This window comes from Puma concolor, chromosome D3 (assembly GCF_028749965.1).
Source record: "Puma concolor isolate L17-30 chromosome D3, mPumCon1.1.hap2, whole genome shotgun sequence".
In the NCBI taxonomy this organism is placed as follows: domain Eukaryota; kingdom Metazoa; phylum Chordata; class Mammalia; order Carnivora; family Felidae; genus Puma; species Puma concolor.
This window is the reverse complement of record NC_141678.1, coordinates 10,695,627-10,716,106: the sequence shown is the minus strand read 5'-3', so window position 1 is coordinate 10,716,106 and position 20,480 is coordinate 10,695,627. Positions and strand designations below refer to the sequence as shown.

The window sequence follows — 20,480 nt, the reverse complement described above, 5'->3', positions numbered from 1 at the left end:
TAACTAGCTGTAGACTGCGTAGGTGGGAACTCAGCGGTCGTTCTTTCTTCAACCTCGGTCATCGCTCGTTCCTTTGCCCTTGTCCTGGGACAAGAATGGTGATATATCCCAATACCGGCTCACTGGCATGACCGTCCTGCAGGTCAATCCAACTCTGACGTCACCTGGAGCTGGTGCAGACCCCATGGGGTAGAGGGCAAGGTCCCGGCAAGACCGCCCCCTCCTCAGATGCCGGCTGCAAGAGGCGTCCTCAGACTACTCGCACTCCTGTCGGACTTGGCCACAAATTCAGGGCTTTCCCATGACCCCCTGTAGGTTCAATAACCTGCTAGAATGACCCACAGGACTCACGGGGAACGCCAGACTTAAATCACCAACTTATTATAAAGGATACAGATGAATAGCCACAGGAAGTGAGGGCTGGAAGGGTCCCAAGTGCAGAAACTCCCTTCCCCATGGAGTCAGGAGGCACCGTCACCACACCCTGATATGTTCACCAACCAGGAAGCTTTCCAAGCCTTGTTGTCCAGAGTCTGGACTGGAAGTTTCATTACAGAGCCACGATTAATTAAATCGTTCGCCGTGTGCTTGAACTCAATCTCCAGCCCCCTCTCCTCTTGGGATTGTGGGGGGGGGGGGACGCGGCTGGGGGTTGCAACCCTCTAATCACATGCCTGGCATTTCTGGGGCATGGCCAGTCCTTCCCATGAAGCTGTTACCTAAGGGCCCAAACCTAGTTAGCATAAACTCAGGGATGGTTGGAAGGGGCTCCTTATGAATGGAAAAGACTCTCCTATCAGATAATTCCAAGGGGTTCTGAAGCTCTGTGCCAGGATCTGGGGACAAAGACTAGATACATTCCTTATTATATGACAGTTAGTATATGTGGTGGTAATAAAACTTTAAGCGGATGGATGAGGTTAGAACGCTTAGACATTCAAGTATCTCTGAAGCTAAAGCCAGAGCATAAAGCCTTTAGATTTGGCAAGAAGGCACTCATGGATGGGGGGAAATGTAGGCTCAGAAGGAAAAGACAATAAGCTATTATATATGTAAGGCAACAGTTATAATCCAAGCCTTTGGAGGGTTTAAAGGGCTAAAACAGACATTGGCTCACCACTGGCTGGGGAGACCTTCAATTCAGCAGGTGCAGCAGGGGTGGAGGGAAACAGACAAGAGGCGGGCAATGTGGAGGAGCGTGAGAGCAAGGTCATGGAATTATAGGAACCGAGCGGCCGGTGAAGGGCTTCCTTTTGGGAACACGGAGAGATCCCCGTGCTAAGGCTTGAAAGAAAAGGAAGGAGCAACTTGGAAAACACACAACGGTTGACAGAAATATGGCGCCCATGAAACACAATGGCTGAGAGAAATATGGAAGCTGGATGAGAGCAGGTATTTTTGTTAAAGCAGGTCACTTACAGAGCAAGAGTTCAGCAGGGTGACGCTATGAAGGACTTAGTGGTCTTGATTTCAAGAGGAGCCGAAGAAGCGAGAGACGGAGTGGTGGAGATTGCCAAGGGATTGCGATTCTACGCAGCGAACTGGTTCTTTGAAAATCAGCTGTCAGATGACCTCTAGAAGTTTCTTCTAGCATTAGGGTTCCAGGATCCTATGACTTCTGAATGAGAACATCCGCAACTTCCTGGAGTCTGCACTGTCTGGAAAGAAAGAAATACACGTGCGAGAATAACACATAGGCTAAGCAGTTAAAAGCATCGGTTAAAAGAGTCAGAAAAAAAAAGAAGGAAGTGTATCTGAGAAGGTCAGGATGCCCAGGGACAATTTTTGCGGACTGGCCGCAGTGGGGATCTTGATCACTGAAGCAAACTCCAGAGTTAGCTTCTAAAGCTGGGTTCTCACCCGGGGGGTGGGCATGTTGCTCCCCGCACGGCATGAGGCAAATGTCCAGAGACATTTTTAATTGTGGCCTCGAGTGGGTAGAGATCAGGAATTCTGCTCAGCACCTGACACAGCCCAGGACAAGTCCCAGTGCCAAGAACCGTCGGACCCTTAAATGCCAACAGTGCCATGGGGAGGAGACCCGCTGGTAGGAAAGCACCGTGGGGCTGCTGCATGAGCCCTGGATGCCCTGCCTTAGGATTTCTTGTAACGGGAAGGAAAAAGCCAAACTGTGTCAGCTCCTGTGTTGGGCTCTCTGTTACTTGTGGCCGAATGAATTCCAAGTTGCTATGGCAGGAGAAGCTCTTTGATTTGAGCTTGTCACAGGGTAATCCTCCGGATGACACTCCCTTTAGATTATTCTTACTGGCACTTTCCACGATCGTACAGGATATCCAGTCCCATCTTTGAAGCAGAAAGAGGACAGCCATTCAGTAGCTTCTTTTGCCAGAAGATGCCAACACCATCGGTCCCCTCCACCTACGTCACCAGTGGGGTCAGCCGGGTCCAAGATCACGGGCCTGAAGAAGACGCAGGAGCATTACACGCATACTTTTTAAAACCAGTGGCCTCAGGGGCGCCTGGGTGGCTCAGTGGCCCAAGCGTCTGACTTTGGCTCAGGACGTTATCTCACGGTTCATGAGTTCAAGCCCCGCGTCAGGCTCTGTGTCGACAGCTCAGAGCCTGCAGCCTGCTTGGGATTCTGGGTCTCCCTCTCTCACTTCCCCTCTCCTGCTTGCCCTCTTTCTCTCTCTCTCTCTCTCTCTCAAAACTAAATAAATATTTAAAAAATGTTTTTAAACCAGTGGCCTCAGAACGGGGGCCCCATTCTACTCTTAGCCGTAAAATAATGTGTCCTATGTTTTAGACGCCAGTAACTCAAATATTCTGATATAGCTCAAAGCACTTTTCTAGAATTCAATTACATTTGTCGGAAGTGTTTTGAAAGGTGTCACTCAGTATAGACAGGATGGCATAATATACACATTTCCTTCACGTTAGGGCAGTTGAAAAATGACGCGGAATTGAATCAATTGTAATGTCATGTGGGCCACACCCACAGGAGGCAGCCCATGGTATCTTGCTCTCTCCTTCTTCCCCTCTATTCCTTCTCAAAGCTTTTTTTTCTTTTCTTTCTTTTTGCGTCCTCTGTTTTTGTGCTCTGCTGGGGGCACTGAATGGATACACTAAGGTTCCCCGCTATTCTTGAAGGATAGCGGTCTTGTGGGGTACAGATCTGAAAGGGGAGGTAGAATCTGATGTAATAAAACTCCCTCTGGTAGGATGAATCGACCATGAAGGAATGACAGCATTATTTCTCAGGGACACATTTCTACTTCCACACCTCTAAGATCTGCTAACGAATCCACACTTTCCCTTCGGCCCGGAAAGATGGACGCATCCCAGGCTCCTGGTACCTTGGTCCTTCCTTCTCTGTTCCTCCTGGATGACATTTTCTCCCATCCCCAAGGCCCGAGGAGTTTCTCCCCAGAGACTATGGCAAGTACTGTTGGCCGGTACCTTTCCACCCCCACCAAACTCCCTCTTCTGCTTCAAACATGGGGAATCACGAATCATGACCCCAGGGAGGAGAATCCGGGTCGCTGAAATAGCATTGGAGGGAGTCAGGTTAAGAAAAGGAAGGGGCAGAGGGCGCCTGGGTGGCTTAGTTGAGCCACCGACTTCGGCTCAGGTCATGATCTCAGGGTTTGTGAGTTCGAGCCCCGCGTCAGGTTCTGTGCTGACAGCACAGAGCCCGGAGCCTGCTTCGGATTCTGTGCCTCCCTCTCTCTCTTCCCCTCCCCTGCTCATGCTTTGTCTCTCTCTCTTTCTCTCAAAAATAAAGATTTAAAAAAAAAAAAAAGGAAGGGGCAGGGTTTGGAGCACCTGGTTCTCTGGATCTGGGTCAGTAGGAAGTTCCTCACGGTCTCATCCTCAAAGTTGTAATTGACCGTCCAGAAGACACAGAGCTGCTGGTATTTTGTGACCAACTCCAGGACCGTCCGGAATCCCTCGGCGGTGTCGAAATTCTCTGCCCCGCTCCCCTGCTCCCAGGCGTAGATGGTGAGCAGCTCCAAGGCGTACTTCGGGGGCAGAGACCCCTTTTGCTTCAGTTTCCTTTCACACTGAGGGAAGAGGGGGACGTCAGACGATACCGGCGAGAGCAGAGAGGTGCGGTGAGCTCAGCCAGCCTGCCGGAGACCGCACGCTGATGACCGCTGGGGCCCCAGCAGGGCAACTGGGCCAGGAGCCGCAGGGCCCATGGGATGGTCTGGGGGAGGTCTGAGCAGGGTAGCTTTGCAGGGGCTCCCTCAGCAGCACATGCAGGTTTCCGCCTTGTGCTCCGACCATCTAGCACTCCCTGGAGTTGTAATACAGCTACCGTTGAGAAAACCCCTGCCGTGTGCTGGCTGTGGGGCCGGACATTCTACGGGTCATCCCTAACCCTCTGGCCACCCCACCAAGCAGGCACAGATGGACGTTTCTGATGAAGACAAGCAGGTTAGGGAGGGGAAGGGACTTGCTCAAGGTCACAGCGCAGCCTCAAGCCCTCTGAGCACCCCGGGGCTGGGGGTGTGGCCATTTCTCTGAGCTTCTGGGATGGAAACCACGGGGCCCAGTGTCCGCCTCAGGCTTCAGGGAGCTGGACGCAGGCAGGAGGCGTCTCAGGAAAGAGCCGGCACTGTGCCGGAGGTCTGCTGTCATGGAAATTCTGGGACACTCCCTTGTGTGCGAGACAGGTGACGGAAGCGAAGGCAGGCTAACGGTTAGAGAAAATGCAGCCCCTGGTCCCGCCTGTCTTCCAAGGATGGCATCTGTGCCTCTTATGGGCGCGGAGCAGAAGGTCAGCCGTGCCGCTGACCTGTAGGCACGCAAATCCCAACTTCATCCGCCCTTTGTACGCAGAGTAACCTGGGTTCCTGCGGAGTTCTCTGGGTGTCAAAGCAAAGGTAAAATAAACCACCCACGGCAGTGTTGATGAGAGGGGGTGCTCCCTACCTCGCTCCACTTAATGGGGGTTGGTGACGAGACGCACAGAGACAGGATCAGTGGACAGATTCCCGAAAGTGGCTCAGCCCCCCAGCGTGGGAGAGCGTGGGCACACGGAGCACTGGTTACGTACTGATGTGAAGGTCACAGAGCATGATGAAAACGATAACCGGATCGCTGGAATACGAGCAGTTGTACCTGTTTGTACCAATGCTTCACCAGACGAATTAAATCCTTCAGCTTGATGGGTCGGAAGGCCACGAAGTTGCACTGCAGCTCCGTGAAACAGGTGGAAAATTCTCCCCCCTCGGCGTCTGAGGATTTATACAGGTCAATGAGCTCCGCGTAGACCTTGGGGCTGGGTGTAGAGCCGGAGTTCAGCTGACCTAGCACGGGGGAGATATTTAGATTGTGCCTTCCCATGTGGATGCACAACATCACTCGTCATCAGGGAAACACAAATCAAAACCACAATGAGATACCACCTCACACCTGTGCGATGGCTAAAATTAACTCAGGAAATGACAGATGTTGGCGAGGATGCGGAGAAAGGGGGAACGCTTATGCACTGCGGGTGGGAGTGCAAACGGGTGCAGCCGCTCTGGAAAACAGTGGGGAGGTTCCTCAAAAAGTTAAAAAGAGAACTCCCCTACGACCCAGCAATTGCACGAGTAGGAATTTATCCAAGGGATACAGGTGTGCTGTTTCGAAGGGACGCGTGCACCCCCATGTTTATCGAAGTCCTATCGACAATAGCCAAAGGATGGAAAGACCCCAAATGCCCATCGACTGATGAATGGATAAAGAAGATAGGATATATATGTTCTACTTGGCCATGAACAAGAATGAAATCTTGCCATTTGCCACAACACGGATGGAACTGGAGGGTATTATGCTGAGTGAAATAAGTCAAAGAAAGACAGATATCCTATGATTTCACTCTTATGTGGAATGTGAGAAACTTAACAGAAGAACATAGGGGAAGGGAAGGAAAAATAAGATAAAGACAGAGAGGGAGGCAAACCATAAGAGACTCTTAAATACAGAGAACAAACTGAGGGTTGCTGGAGGGGGGTAGAGTGGGGGAGTGGGTTAAATGGGTGATGGGCATTAAGGAGGACACTTTTTGGGATGAGCACCGGGTGTCCTTCGTAAGAGATGAATCAGTGGGTTCTATTCCTGAAGACACGACTATACTGTATGTTAACTAACTTGAATTTAAATTTTAAAAAGTAACCATTTTCAAACATTTTTCACAAATACAATGAATCCTGGGAAATGACTTGGAACTCTATTAGTATATTTGAATGACTGATGTCGAAGATACTGGGAGCATCTCCAGAGTAATGAGATATTTTTAAAAATTATACGGTCTAGGGGCGCCTGGGTGGCGCAGTCGGTTAAGCGTCCGACTTCAGCCAGGTCACGATCTCGCGGTCCGGGAGTTCGAGCCCCGCATCAGGCTCTGGGCTGATGGCTCGGAGCCTGGAGCCTGTTTCCGATTCTGTGTCTCCCTCTCTCTCTGCCCCTCCCCCGTTCATGCTCTGTCTCTCTCTGTCCCCAAAATAAATAAAAAACGTTGAAAAAAAATTTAAAAATTATACGGTCTATATGAATGCAGGTGCTATTACTAAAGTATTATCTAGAATTGCACTGTCCATTGTGGTTATATGCATCCAAATTAATTAAGGGGAAACAAAACTAAAAATTTGGTTCCTCAGTCCTACTGGCCACATTTCAAGCTCTCAGTAGGTATATAACATTCTCATCACCCAGAAAGATCTTCTAGACTGAGCCGATGGGCAGTTTGCTAACTATGGCCTGTAGGCCAAATCTGGCCCACTTCTTGTTTTTGCAAATAAAGTTTTATTGGAACGCTGCCATGCACTGCCCATGGCTGACAATACTGCCATGTATTGTCCCTGGCTGCTCTCAGGGTACAGTGGCAGAGTTGAGTAATTGTGACAGATACTGTACGGTCCTCAAAGCTGAAAATACTTGCCACCTTGCTTTTACTAAAAAAAAAAAAAAAAAAAAAATTAGCCAAACCCTAATCTATATTGTTCTTTCCTCTCTAGAGACACTAAGAACCATTCGGAGGGAAGGTACCAGAGTCTTCTTGATTCTGATTTGAAGAATGTCTGAAATAGCCTGCTTTCTTTTTTTTTCTTAAAACATTTTTTTTGAGATTTATTTATTTTTGAGAGAGAGAGCATACGCAAGCTGGAGAGGGGCAGAGAGAGGGGGACAGAGGATCCAAAGCAGGCTCTATGCTGACAACAGCGAGCCCGATGTGGAGCTCAAACTCGCGAACTGTGCGATCGTGACCTGAGCCGAAGTTGGACGTTCAACCGACTGAGCCACCCAGGCGCCTCACCTTGGTTTCTGTTAATACAAAATGATGTATCTGTCATTCATGAATTGAATTTCCAAAGTAGATTTTTTCCCTAAGATTGACGGCACTCAGATTTCTTGCCTTTGCTTCAGAATTCTTCCCCCAGTCTGTTTGTTAATTTCCTTCACTAATACCTGAAGCGTTTTATCTATAAATGTGTACAGAACTCCTGTGCACCCCATTCTTTGATGGGTATTATGAGTCATACCGCAGGACCCATATAAGATGTGGGTGCTGGACATCCTCGGGATACTTAAGTGACCAAGGAGAATGAAAATGTCCATGGTGGGGAGGGGGGTGCTTGAGTGGCTCAGTCAGTTAAGCGTCCAACTTCGGCTCAGGTCACAATCTCACAGTTTGTGGGTTCGGGCCCCGCGTCGGGCTCTGTGCTGACAGCTCAGAGCCTGGAGCCTGCGCTCTCTCTCTTCCTCTCTCAAAACAAACATTAAAAAATTTTTTTAAAAAGAAAAGAAAAAAAAAATGTCCACAGGGGTAAGGTGTTGTTGCTATGACTCCTGCTGCCTGCTGGGGGCACTAGACCCATGAGTCATCATCACTAAGTCACCTGGCTTTCCTTCCACCCGCCTGGCCCCATCACCCCAGACCCCATCTTTCCAACTCCAGAAGCTGAGGTCTGGGTGGTCTCACCTAGCGCATTAAATGCAGGCAGCACATCAAAGTCAACCCTTTCGTTGAGCACTCTGGATTTTAGAGAGAAGCTCAGCACCCTGGGAGCCTTCCATTTTGAAATCTCAAACTTCACTTCGAGCTTTTTCTCCTGCTGACAGGCTTCTAGCTGTTTACGGATTTCCTTGATGATACTGCACCTCTCACTTTTTTGGGAGGTGTAGCTCTTAAGCGAGTCTGGGAACACCACGAGGTCGGCATCGGAGCCCGTCTTCAGAGCCGTGCCTTTGCCGGTCGACCCTCCCTAGCGAAGAAAGGCAAGCTGAGTTAGAGCATTTTCTAGACCCTGAGCCCCTTGCCCCCGTGGGCCGGTGCCAGTGAGGTTGCCAAGGGGGTAGTTCCAGGTTAGGGTCCAGTCAAGTCAGGGCTGAGTTCAAAGCAGGATGTTCACCTTTTCCTGGGATAGTTTGGCTCCAAAGGTTTTCTCATGCCCTTCGATATACTTATTTGCACACAAACAACGGATGGGCTAGTTGCAAATTACCTGCTGCTCAAGTCAACTTTCTAGAGATGCCTCCTAAAGGGCACTTAGCTTTGTCTGGATTCCTGTGACCTGAGAGAAATCAAACTGGATGCAATCAGTATGCTAAAAGTTCTCGTTTGTTCTCTCATTCGTGTTTCCTCTGGGGATCTGGGGATCCCGGGATGAATATTCATGATTTAGGTACAAGGGTCTGCAAACTTTCTGTACGGGGTCAGATAGTTAAGTGTGGGGTATGTATGTCCCTGCCACACAGGCTTCTCCACTTCCTCCTCCCTCCTCTCCCTCCCTCCTCCTCCCTCTTCCTCCTCTTCCTCCTCCCCTCCCTCCTCCTCCCTCCTCCTCCTCCCCTCCCTCCTCCTCTTCCTCCCTCCTTCCTCCTCCTCCTTCCTCCTCTTTTTCTTCCTCCTCCTTCCCCCTCCCTCCTCTCCCTCCCTCCTCCTCCCTCCTCCTCCTCCTTCCCCCCTCCCTCCTCTCCCTTCCTCCTCCTCCCTCCTTCCCTCCCCCTCCTCCTCTTCCTCCTTCCCTTTCTACTCTAACAACTCTGTAAAACTGTCAGTTCATTTTTTAGCTCCCTGGCCCTGGTTTGGCCACCCCTGTACGACGCAGCCTAGGCAGTATGCTGGCTCAGCCTATTTGGAGGGGCTTAGCCTGTAGGCACAGCTCTTTAGCTTATCGGCGTCTTTGAGGGCGAGTTGGAGAGAAGCCAGCTGCCTCACGGAGAACCATCCCAGTGCACGTGTGGTGGGGTCTGCTCAGGGCACCAACCTCCACACTTGCTGCCCTGGTTGCCCCCAGAAAGTTCACCCGACATTTGCAGGGAAAACATTTGTTTTACCCACGATTAGTAAATGCTCGGCAGCGGGTTAGGGGTGAGGGGAGGGTGTTTGGTTTCCTGTATCAGATGCTCGAGCCTGCTTCATTCACGCAACTGGTCTGCAGGTGTTGGCCTTGGCCGGCCTCTCCCGGGTCACAGCCCCCTCCTCACCTCTCCCTGTCACCCAGCAGACAACACTTTCCAGCTCGCAACCAACTTCAGGAAGAAAGAAAGCACCTTCCTGTGTGCCCGTGGTTCTCTCTTCTTCTTTTTTAAAGTTTATTTTTGAGAGACAGGGAGACAGAGTGCATGCAGGGGAGGGGCAGAGAGAGGGGTAGACACAGAATCTGAAGCAGGCTGCAGGCTCTGAGCCGTCAGCCCAGAGCCCGACACGGGGCTCGAACTCACAAACCACGAGATCATGACCTGAGCTGAAGTCAGACGCTTAACTGACCGAGCCACCCAGGCGCCCTCCTATTTTCTCCTTCAATGTGCCATCGTACCTTTTCTTACTTTCTACCATTGTGTTAATGGGGATCTCGGGAAGGAAGGGAAGAACAGGCCTTGACAATTCTAACGTTGCCCATGAACTCGGCCTGTTTTCACCCCGATGAGCCTCTGTGAGACATCTGACTCCGCATTTGGCTTATGGGATATTGGACCTGTCTCGGGGCAGCAAGCACCCAGGTCTGTCTGGCAGCCTATGGGCACTTCCCCGCTCCCTGCGGGTGGGACGGAGGGGGCGCCTGGGTGGCTCGGTTGGTTATCTGGTCGCTGACGCACAGACGGAGGGAAGCGTGTTAGCCCGTGGCCTTCGAGCCATGGACAAGAACGACCCAGTCTGCTGAATCTCTAGCTCAGTTGACAGGATGAATCAGACTCCGGTGGTCAAGGCAAGAAAGAGGTCACTCTTTGGTTCAGCGTACATGGAGTTTGGGACCTGCCCGGGGTTTGAATTGTAGCCCCTGTGCTGGGAAGGTGAGAACGTGACAGAAGAGGAGACCCACGGAGAAGGTGATGGGGAGGCAGGGGCAGGAGAGGGGCAGGTACCCAAGAGCAGGGGCGGCCCAGGAAGCCAACGGCAGCGTGTTGTTAGTGACGTACGCAGCGCACGGGCGCCCCCTACTGACAGCCAGGGTCCTAGGTGCCCACCTCCCCGGCTCGCCTCTGGCGTCCCTTGCCCTCCAGCAGCTGGCAGGGCGGGCCTGCCGGGCTCCGGGAACCGCTTCGCTCCCTGCGGGTCAGACCCCGTGGGAAAGAGGCCAGTACTCACCTTGACAGTTTTCTGAACTCTTGTAGCTGAATGTGGAAAGCAATTTTTTTGAAGGAATCTACAGATGATGTCAACAGCTGTCGCAATCTGGCACAGGAAATTTCTGTCGGGCTGGAGAAAGTCCTTGATGAACTTATCCAGAAGGTGGCCCGGTGTCGCATACAGTGGCGCTGGCTGGGAAGGGGGAAGAACGCTCAGCTCTTGCATCCACACACCCCAAGAACGTTCTGGAGAGTTTGGGGTGGCAGCCAGCCCCCAGCCCCCGGGAGCTGCGTGTGGTGAGCTAAGAGCACGTCCTTCTCTGGCAGCGAACTCAGAGGGCTCGGTGGAAACAACAAATACGACACCGATGATGGGGACCACTGGGACATAGCTAAAGGGGTAAAAAGTTAAACATTTGGGCGTCTACATAGACAGGGGTTCCCTGAACCATTTCTGCAACTTTCTATACGTTTGAAAGTTTTCAGAATAAAAGCCAGGAGAGGGGGATAGTTTTTTAAAAGCTGTTTTAGGAAGCCGGGAAAATCGAGGTCGGAGAGCAAAGACCAGAGTCCGGTGAACGTCGGGACAAGGAGTGGCCGTACGACATCCCTTCTGGATCCCCGCAGGGAGCTCCCCGTCCCCGTCCCCTTCCTGTCCAGGGGCCCTGGAATTTGGGAATCTCACTTATATCCCACTTCCTTGCTCAGTTGGCTCTCAACTTCCTGTGCCAAACGGAGTGGTAGATTCACGGCCACCGGACTTTGGATGTCAATCAGTCCCGCGTCTGTGAAACGTGGAATTTGGTTGGCCTCTATCCGGCCTCATGGGCACCCCGTGACCCCCAGAAAACCGAGTGGATTCCGTGGCCTAGACTGACAACGTTCTCGTTGGACTGTCCTTCTCCGACGAGCTCGTGTTGGTAGATGTGCTTCCCTTTGGGGGATGGGAGGGGAAGCCATTGTGTCTGCCCCACAGTCGGCCGCTTGACCAGCTCTCCAGTTTCTGCAGGGGCGGCTGCCGTATATCTGCCCAGGGCTCCGCTCCGTTACGTCCTAAAGGACCTAACCACCTGCTCTCTCACCTGCAGCCATCGATTGAGCTCTCTAACCTGCAGGGGGGCCCCGGGGGGCTCAGTTGGTTAAGCATCTGACTTCGGCTCGGGTTCGTGAGTTCGAGCCCCGCGTCGGGCTCTGTGCTGACCGCTCGGAGCCCGGAGCCTGCTTTGGATTCTGTGTCTCTGTCTCTCTCTGCCCCTCCCTGGCTCGCGCTCTGTCTCTCTCTCTCTCAAAAGTGAATAAGCATCAAAGAAAAAAGAAGAAAAGGAGGGAGACGCAGAGACAGGCTGTGAAGACACAGCAGAGGAGGCCGTGTGAAAATGAAGGTGGGGACGGGAGGCATAGGGCCACAGGCCCAGGAGCACCAGCAGCCACCAGGAGCTGGAAGAGGCAAGGAAGGACCCTCCTCTGGAGCCTTCGGAGGGAGCACAGCCCTGCCTCCACCTTGACCTTGGACTTCTAGTCTCCAGATCTGTGAGAGAATGAATTTCTGCCACTGTAAGCCCCTTTGTCACAGCAGCACGAGGACATCCACATGTGGTGCTCTCGGGGTCCGACTCCAGTCTGGGTGTCGGGCCGCCCTCCCTGCAGCACGACGCGAGCTGCCTTTGCGAAGCCCCCTCACCAGAACATCCCACGACGGCCCAGGTGGCCCGTTCGGGCTGAGACATGACAACCAGATGTGAGCTTCCTGCTGCAGCATTTGCCAGCACGCCTTATCTTTGCCCACGTTGTTGGTCGGGTCGGCTGGGTCCAAGATGACCGGCCTAGGAATTCCGTTAGATGAAAAAAAAAATCAGTTGGGCTGCACGCGGAAGAAGAAACCCGTGTTGGGGAACGAGGCCTGGACGGGGCGTCCGGGAACCTGGACTCAAGTATTCAAGCTTCCTCTCATTTCCTGAGGTGCTTCGTCTGAGAGTTTCGACCCTCAGCTCCTGCCTTCTCTGCTTGGCAGAGATGTTCTACGAATAACATAGTAAAATGGGGGCACCTGGGCGGCTCAGTCCGTTAAGCGTCCGACTCTCAACTTCAGCTCAGGTCACGATCGATCTCACGGTTCGTGAGATCGAGCCCCGTGTAGGGCTCTGTGCCGGCAGCGAGGGAGCCTGCTTGGGATTCTCTCTCCCTCTCTCTGCCCCTCCCCTGCTCATGCCCACACACACACCGTCTCTCAATAAATAAACTTTAAAAAATAACATAATAAAGTGGTTGGTCCCTTCTTTCTATATGGGAACCCCCTCTTGAGTGTTTGTTTTGGGGACAAGACAAAATAAGACGATGGTTTGGAATGCGAAAAAACATTGGTCAGGCTCCCCCTTTCGGACAGACCCCGCTTTGCCTCCCTACCCACTGCTGCTGGCATTCTTCTGGTGCATCTTTGGCTGGGAAGAATGGGGCTGAGCCCTCACTCTAAAGGGCACAGCCTGACGTGCAGAGCAACGGGTAGAGAGAGGGGGTGGAGGCACGTTTGGTACCTTGATGACCGGAGCTGGCTCAGCAGAATGTTCCGGACCGTCTCATTCTCAAAGTTGTAGTTGACCATCCAGTAGACACACAGCTGCTCCTGCTGTTTGATTAGCCCCAGGACGGTTCTGAGGCCTTCCACGATGTCAAAGTTTTCTGCTCCGCACCCCTGTTCCCAGGCGTAGACTGTCAGCAACTCCAGAGCATACATGGGCAGCGGGGGTGACTCTTTCAGCTTTGCCTGGCACTGTGGGAGAAGAGAGGGGGCAGTGGCTCATCTGGGGATCCAGGCCCCCCATGCTGGGGGCCTGAAATCAAGGAGTCAGACGTCTATGGGAAGTCGCCATCCCCCCCCCCCCCCGCGGTGATGAACATGACACCATGCCTAAAATGTGGTGGAGTGACAGTGTCACATCCTGGCAAGGATAAGGGACACCTGAAGCTGTCATACGTTGCCGATGGGGGTGTCATTAGGTACAGCCATTTGGGAAAACTCACATTGGCCATACTTACTAAAGTGAAATGTATACATTATTACATATGTATTTAATATTATATAACGTTACGTATTGCATATGATATACTTATGTAGTGCTATGTGTTTTATATACTATGTAATAATATATAATATAGCCTACGTATGTGTTTATTATATACACACGTACATCTACAAATACGTCGTGTGTACGTGTCTCTATCTACACATACGTATCCATATAGCTTATACCCTGTGTATTTATTCAACAGAAATGAGTGCTGAAACTCACGAAAAGATGTGCAAGGGACCATCCGTGGCAACCTGATTCGTAATAGCCCCGATGTGGACGCGGCCCAAACGCCCACTAGCAGGGCGGATACAAGCGCGGTGGGCCAAGAGAACAGAATCCCACGAGACAGTGAGCGAGCGCGAGTATAGGCAACTGCGGAGACGAACCTCTCGGGCATCACGTCGACCCCAAAGTGGCAGACACAGAGTGCCTGTGGTGCCATTCCATTGATATCAAGCTCAAAAAAGAGCTGGACTGATTTGTGGGGACGGACGTCAGGACGGTGGCCGTGGGGGGGGGGCATTCACCAGGAGAGGGCTTCAAGCGGCTGCTGGGATGCAGGGAACGCGTCCTATGTCGATCTGGATGCTGCTTACAGGGACATAAAGACGCAGTGGGCTGTATACCTGGGGGTCCTACTTCGCTGGACGTGAGTGCTCTCGCTTGAAAGGAAACGGATGCCGGCAGCAGATGACGTAATTGGAAAGTTACCTGTTGGTACCAGTACTTTACCAAGAGGATCAAATCTGTCAGTTTTCTGGGACGGTTGTGAAAAAACTTCTGCTGGAGTTCTGTGAAGCAGACGGAGAATTCGCCGGGGAGGGCTTTTGTCATATCCAGGGCTCTTTTGAGCTCTCGGTAGATCTGGGGGCTGGGCTTCTCACTTAAGCCTGGAGCGACAGAGAAGCATAGACCTTCCGGTGTTCCGGGAGCCAACAGCGGAGGTCTGTCGTGCCTCGACAGAACACGTCCGTCGCCTCATCTGTAAGGGAACTGGTGTATTCCCCCCAAAAGGTGAGGGGCGGCTTGCCTCGCTAGGAAACAAAACGTGGTCTAGCATTCACGGTCGTGAAAACCGCTGGCCCAAGACAAGGTCAGCAGAAACAGAGGGATCGAAAGCACGGTTATAAGTGAGGAAGGGAGAATTCCAAACTAGCGGGGAACGACGGCTTCTTAAACAAATGCTCTTGGAGCGGCTGGCATTCACCTGGAAGAAAAGAGGGTTCCTGTATCGCAGACAATATATTCCGCTGTTGAGCCCAGCCAGGGAATGTTCTGTTTCAGAGAGTCAAGCGTGCGGGGACTCTGAGGAGGCAGGCGAGGTGAAGGCAGGCTACTGGAGGCTGGGGTCAGAGGCCAACAGGCAGGCACACTCCCCTCAGAAGCAGATCCCATGATGCCAGAGAGTGGCTCTCAAAGCAGCCGGAATTCTGCTGCACAGCTTCTCTGGAATAGGGCCCAGGAGCCTCCTGAGTCAATGAATATGGGTCTCTCAATCCCCAATTAGCTCTGCGGGAGGTCTGCAGTAGAGACAGCTGGGGACTCTGTTTTTTGGTTTTGTTTTTGTTTTTTAACTAAGTTTCAGGTGATTCTGACACCCGCTGAAGTTTGAGAACCACTGGTGTGGGGTGAGGAAGGAAATGCAGTGGGAGGGGAATGTCAGTAGGTCCCAGGATTTCCTCAGGGTCTCCACTCTTGCTACATCGAGCCCTACTGTTTACAAGCACTTTTTACAAACACGTAAACAAGGGGAGCCAGTAGCCAGCTTGTTCCTTTCATTCGCTCTGACAGATAGTTACTGACTTCCTACTTTTAGCCACACATGGTTCGGGGCTCTTGGCACCGGAGGAGGTCAAGGGAGAGAGCATTCTACGCTCCTCGATGATGGCAATAATGTAGCTAACACTCGCTGAGCGCCTACTCTATGCCAGACACAGTTTAAGCCCTTTCAGGTAGCGGGAAATAGGCCAGGGCCACAAAAGTCCACGTGGTTGGCGCGATTAACCACTGACAGGTGAGGAAACGCAAACACTAGGAAGTCACATAAGAGGAAGAGTTCGCCTTTGGGTTCGAAACCCTGGGGAGACAGCAGTGGAGTCGGACAGCAGTGGAAGTTGGCCTGGAGCTGGTGTGGAGAACAGGCCACGTTAGTTGGGCAACTATTCAACGTTTATTTATTTTTGGGACAGAGAGAGACAGAGCATGAACGGGGGAGGGGCAGAGAGAGAGGGAGACACAGAATCGGAAACAGGCTCCAGGCTCTGAGCCATCAGCCCAGAGCCCGACGCGGGGCTCGAACTCACGGAGTGCGAGATCGTGACCTGGCTGAAGTCGGACGCTTAACCGACTGCGCCACCCAGGTGCCCCAGTTGGGCAACTATTTAGCAAAGAAAGGAATTTAAGAATTCACCCCTAAGTTACTTTTCTCAGAAAGCAATCATGGTTTCCTTTCCCAAAAGGATCTCGGTTTGCAAGATGTAAGTCTAGCGCCATCTGGTGGCAGCCTCTGGATACCACATACAAGGAAGAGCGTATTTCTCGTTTTCACACCATCCTTGCAGGTTGGGATGAACCCAGCAGAGGGCGCTCTGGCCCAGTCCCCAGCCACCAGGCTCTGAACAAGAGGAGAGCAGAGGATTTCCTAAGAATTCTGAGTTACACTAGGTCTCTTCACGACTGCAGCCCTTGTTTGAGGTAGGCACGTCCTCTCAACTCTTGCCATCCTATAAAGGCCCCGTAAACTAGCCATTTCTAGTCTGATCTTATAGTTGGCAAAAATGGGTAAGGGGTGGGACCTGGATAGGAACTGAGAGCTGCCTACCTAACAAATATTTTTCTCTAACTGGGTTGCCTTTCTGTGAATATGAGTCACCGAAGTGTGTGTGTGTGTGTGTGTGTGTGTGTGTGTGTGTGTTCATCCTAAAAGCATCCTGGCTTGGGGTTTAGAAGATCTGGGAGTTTATTCTAGTTCTGTCGGTAACTGGCTGTGTGTCCCTGGGACATTCCTTTCCTTCAGTTTTCCTATTTGCTTAAAGAGGGTTTAATTTCAGCTGTGGCATTTAAGTTTGTGATTATATGTACCTGTGCTTGAGACTAAGTGGAAACCATGCTGAGCTTTTTCTTTCCTTCCTTCTTTCCCGTCCTTCCTTCCATTCATCCATCCAATCTATCATCCATCCATTTGTCCATCTGTCCATTCATCCGTCCATCTGTCTGTACATCTATCCATCCATCCATCCATCCATCCCATCTATCATCCATCCATCAGTCTGTCCATCTGTCCATATGCCTGTACATCTATTCACCCATTCATCCATCCATTCATCCATCCATCCATCCATCCATCCATCCATCCAATCTATCATCCATCCATCCGTCCGTCCATCTGTTCATCCATCCATCCATCCACATGCCTGTACCTCTATTCACCCATCCAACCAACCAACCAACCAACCAACCAACCAACCATCCATTCATCCAACCGGTTGCCTTTGCCTTGATGTTGACCTGGTCAGAAAGCAGACTCCAAATGCTGCCCCAGCTGAACTTTTCCCAGATGTTTGCCCCGTCCTCTCCTCTAACCAACATTTACTCCACCCAAATCCCCAAGCATGGTTGTGCAGACCAGCAGCATGGCCCTGGTTAGAAATACAGAATCCTGGGTCCTGCCCCAATCTCCTGAACCATTTTTCACAAGGTTCCCTGCTGATTTGTGTGCTTGTCACAGTTTGAGAAACTCTGCTCTAGATTCTAGAGTCTAGGACATTCTCTCCAAACTCAATTAGGAGATGGGGGCGGGGGAGACGTTCTAGAGAAGAGAGGAAGCCTAGGGCAGGAGGGACCTCCTCTCTTGAAGGTATGTGGTCCCCCACTTTGGAGCATACCAGTGGTATCTATCTCATCCCCAGCCTAGAGGACCCACATGGCTGTCTGCCACCCCTTTCTTTGGCTTTGCTTTCTCAACACACCCCTCCCGACCAGTGTCCTCCACACCCAGGAGCACTCACCCAGAGCGTTGTAAGCAGGGAGCACCTCAAAAGTGATGCTCTGCCATTTGGTGGACAGCTGGAAGATGAGCCTACCATGGAGCTTCCGGATCTCCATTCTGGCCTCCAGCTTCATTGTGAGCTGACAGGTTTTCAGCCCCTGCCAGATCTTGCTGAGGATTTCATCTTGGCTTTTTTTCTGATCCTGAAACCGCTCAAGGTCACTCACAAAGATGACAATCGTACCATCGGAGTTGCCCCTCAACATCGTTTTCCTGCCACAGGAGCCACCCTGTCAACGATGGAGAAGCAGACGTGAGAATCTGGACCCTTTGGTGTCACAGGGCGCCCCTGTAGGCGATAACACTTCTCCAATCAAGCAAAAGCCACGAATGTCACCGTAGTCCTAAAATTGAGTGGCTGGCCACCATCTGACCAATAGGATGCTCACGGCAGCACTTTTCACACGAGCCTCTGCCTGGAGGCCATTCAAACGGCCATTGACGATAGACGAACAAATGTGATGTATTCGCACCTTGGAATACTGTTCAGCAACGAAATGATAAACACATGCCTACATACAACGTCAATTTTGTAAGCAGGATGGGTCAAAGAAGCCACACGCTAAAGCCCCACCATGCGTGATTTCATTTATATCAGGCAACCTGATACAGAGGAGGGTCGGGGGGTAGGTGTAGGTTACACAGGTTATGTTGTTTGTGGCAATCCACCGGACTGGGCACTCAGCTCTGTGCACTTTGGTTTTCTTACATTTTATGTTAATTAGAAAAAAAGTTAACAACACCGAGAGGCCAGACGGCATAGCGGTTCAGGGTGCATGCTCCTGGGGCGCCTGGGTGGCTCAGTCGGTTAAGCGTCCGTCTTCGGCTCAGGTCATGATCTCATGGCTTGTGGGTTTGAGCCCCGCGTCGGGCTCTGTGCTGACCGCTCAGAGCCTGGAGCCTGCTTCAAATTCTGTGTCCCCCTCTCTCTCTCTCTCTCTGCCCCTCCCCCTCTCATGCTCTCTGTCTCAGAGTCTCTCTCTCAAAACTAAACATTAAAAGAAAGTTGAAAAAAAGACAGATTTAAAAAAAAAAAAGGTTCATGCTCCCAACACTATCTGGGTTAAAGTCCAGCTTTGCCTCCAGCTAGTAAATAACTTCCTCGTGCCTCAGTTTCCTCATCTGGGCCAGGGCGAAAGGACACCGAGTGTCCAGGTATCTTTCCTGCTGGGGCTGTTGGGCATGCATAAGGCAGAGGCCAGAAATCACTGTGACTGAAGAGAAGCGGGGCTCCAGGGCTAGTGAGCGTGAGGGGGTTGTTGGGGGATCTCTAACTCCCTCCCACCCTAGGGTCCCAGCACCTTCCCAGCAACTTTTCCTCCCCAGAGGCCCGGAATCTCCAGCCTCAGCCCTGGGATTTACACCCACAGCACCAAACATTTCTACCCGCTGAGAGACGCCCCCTGTTGCCCTTGAGAAACCACAGAGCCACCTTTGGGTAGTTTTACCGAACTCAACCGGCCTCAGTTTACTCCTCTGTAACATGGGGAGGATAGAAACGATAACAGTGGGTAATCACAGCTCATTTATTGGCCACCAACTGTGTACCAGACCCTGTACTAAGAACATTATATACTTAAGCCTCATTACAGTTTGAGGTGCGTATTATTCCTCTCCCATTTTACAGATTCAGAGACTGAAACAGAGAGGTTAAGCACCCTGCTGCGGGGCGCGCAGGAGTAAAGGCAGAGCTGGACCGTAAAGCTGTGCCCCTAGGCTCCACACCATATCCATCATCCCACTCGAGGGCGCAGAGGACAAGGCGAAGCCTGCCTCACCCACGGCCTGTCACCCAGAAGGTGCTCAGCCCCATGTCTCTCTTCCTTCCGGTGGCCACGGCACCTCCTGGCTCCCAGAAGCCCTGACCCCAGCCTTCCACTCACTTTAGCCACACATATCACTTGGGGGAGCTGCCTGGTTTCCTCCAGGAAGGCACAGATGGCGTTCACCGTGTCATCGATCTGTTTCTGACATTCTCCATAGGGCCTCAGGGAGTTCTGAATCAACTCCTCCAGCTTCTCCGGCTGCACGGAGTACAGATGCGACCCCCAGATGCCCATCGCTCCTGCCGCTCCTGCCGGCTGCTAACCGTAGATCTCAGATCAGCAGAGAGGAGAATGCGCCACTCGCTTGCCCAGAGCCAGGAAACGGCAAATCACAGGAAGAGAGTCTAGAAACCGAAACTCACAGGGTGAGTTTCCAGCTGACTTCCTCAATCCAGATTTCTGCCCACCCCCACAGCGTGGACGTCGGCCGGTCGGCTCCTCGGGAGGCAACCCTGTGGTCAAACAGGCAGACTGATACGTGCTACGTCGTCTGCCCTATTTGTGCCTCAGTTTCCCCATCTGTGAAATGGCGATGACAACGGTACCTCTCCGGTAGGGTTCGTGTTAGAATGGGCAGACACTTGGCAAATGCTGTTTGAGAAGCTGTTAAGGAAATAATACTACTTTACAGGCGATAGAGGTCATCCTTGGAGGCTCTTTTCCTTTTCCCCTTGTTAAAAAACAAAATTCAATGCTTGTAAATTTGAAGATCGAATTGGCTTTATGAAGTGATTCACACATTGGGCAGTATCCCACCTAGCAAGTAGAAAGAGCTCCCAGGGTTGTGCACAATGGAAGGTTTTTCTAGGAAGGAGGGCGGGGCAAGAAGCTTGAGCAGGAAAAGAAAGGAGTGTCTCAGGCCAGGACATCTGCTTCGGGCAAAGAGACCGGGCTGGCAGGGTGTTTATCCTGCAGATGATGTCACTAGTGCTGATCGGGAAATTTCAGAGGGATTTTTCAAAGGTCACATTCCTGGCATAGGTTAAAAGTTTAATTCAGGGGCGCCTGGGTGGC

At 51.7% G+C, this 20,480-nt stretch overlaps 1 protein-coding gene across 3 annotated transcripts; it reads right to left on the bottom strand.

Moving 5' to 3' along the window:
* Positions 1 to 354: 354 nt before the first annotated feature.
* On the bottom strand, positions 355 to 19,817 carry OAS2 (2'-5'-oligoadenylate synthetase 2). 3 transcript variants are annotated; one of them, XM_086681740.1, is made up of 11 exons: positions 19,524 to 19,817; positions 17,600 to 17,870; positions 14,304 to 14,482; positions 13,047 to 13,291; positions 12,206 to 12,347; positions 10,544 to 10,717; positions 7,934 to 8,216; positions 5,089 to 5,276; positions 3,787 to 4,025; positions 2,267 to 2,420; positions 355 to 1,658 (listed from the first exon to the last, which is right to left on the bottom strand). In XM_086681740.1, exons 1-11 carry the CDS (start codon positions 19,698 to 19,700, stop codon positions 1,575 to 1,577), a joined length of 2,136 nt encoding a protein of 711 aa, XP_086537866.1. In that variant the 5' UTR covers positions 19,701 to 19,817; the 3' UTR covers positions 355 to 1,574. The 3 variants fall into 3 exon arrangements, with proteins under 3 accessions (XP_086537866.1, XP_025789172.1, XP_086537867.1); XM_025933387.2 differs by having other exon boundaries at positions 13,056 to 13,291; positions 19,524 to 19,815; XM_086681741.1 differs by having other exon boundaries at positions 355 to 2,420; positions 13,056 to 13,291; positions 19,524 to 19,815.
* Between the last annotated feature and the right edge of the window lie 663 nt (positions 19,818 to 20,480).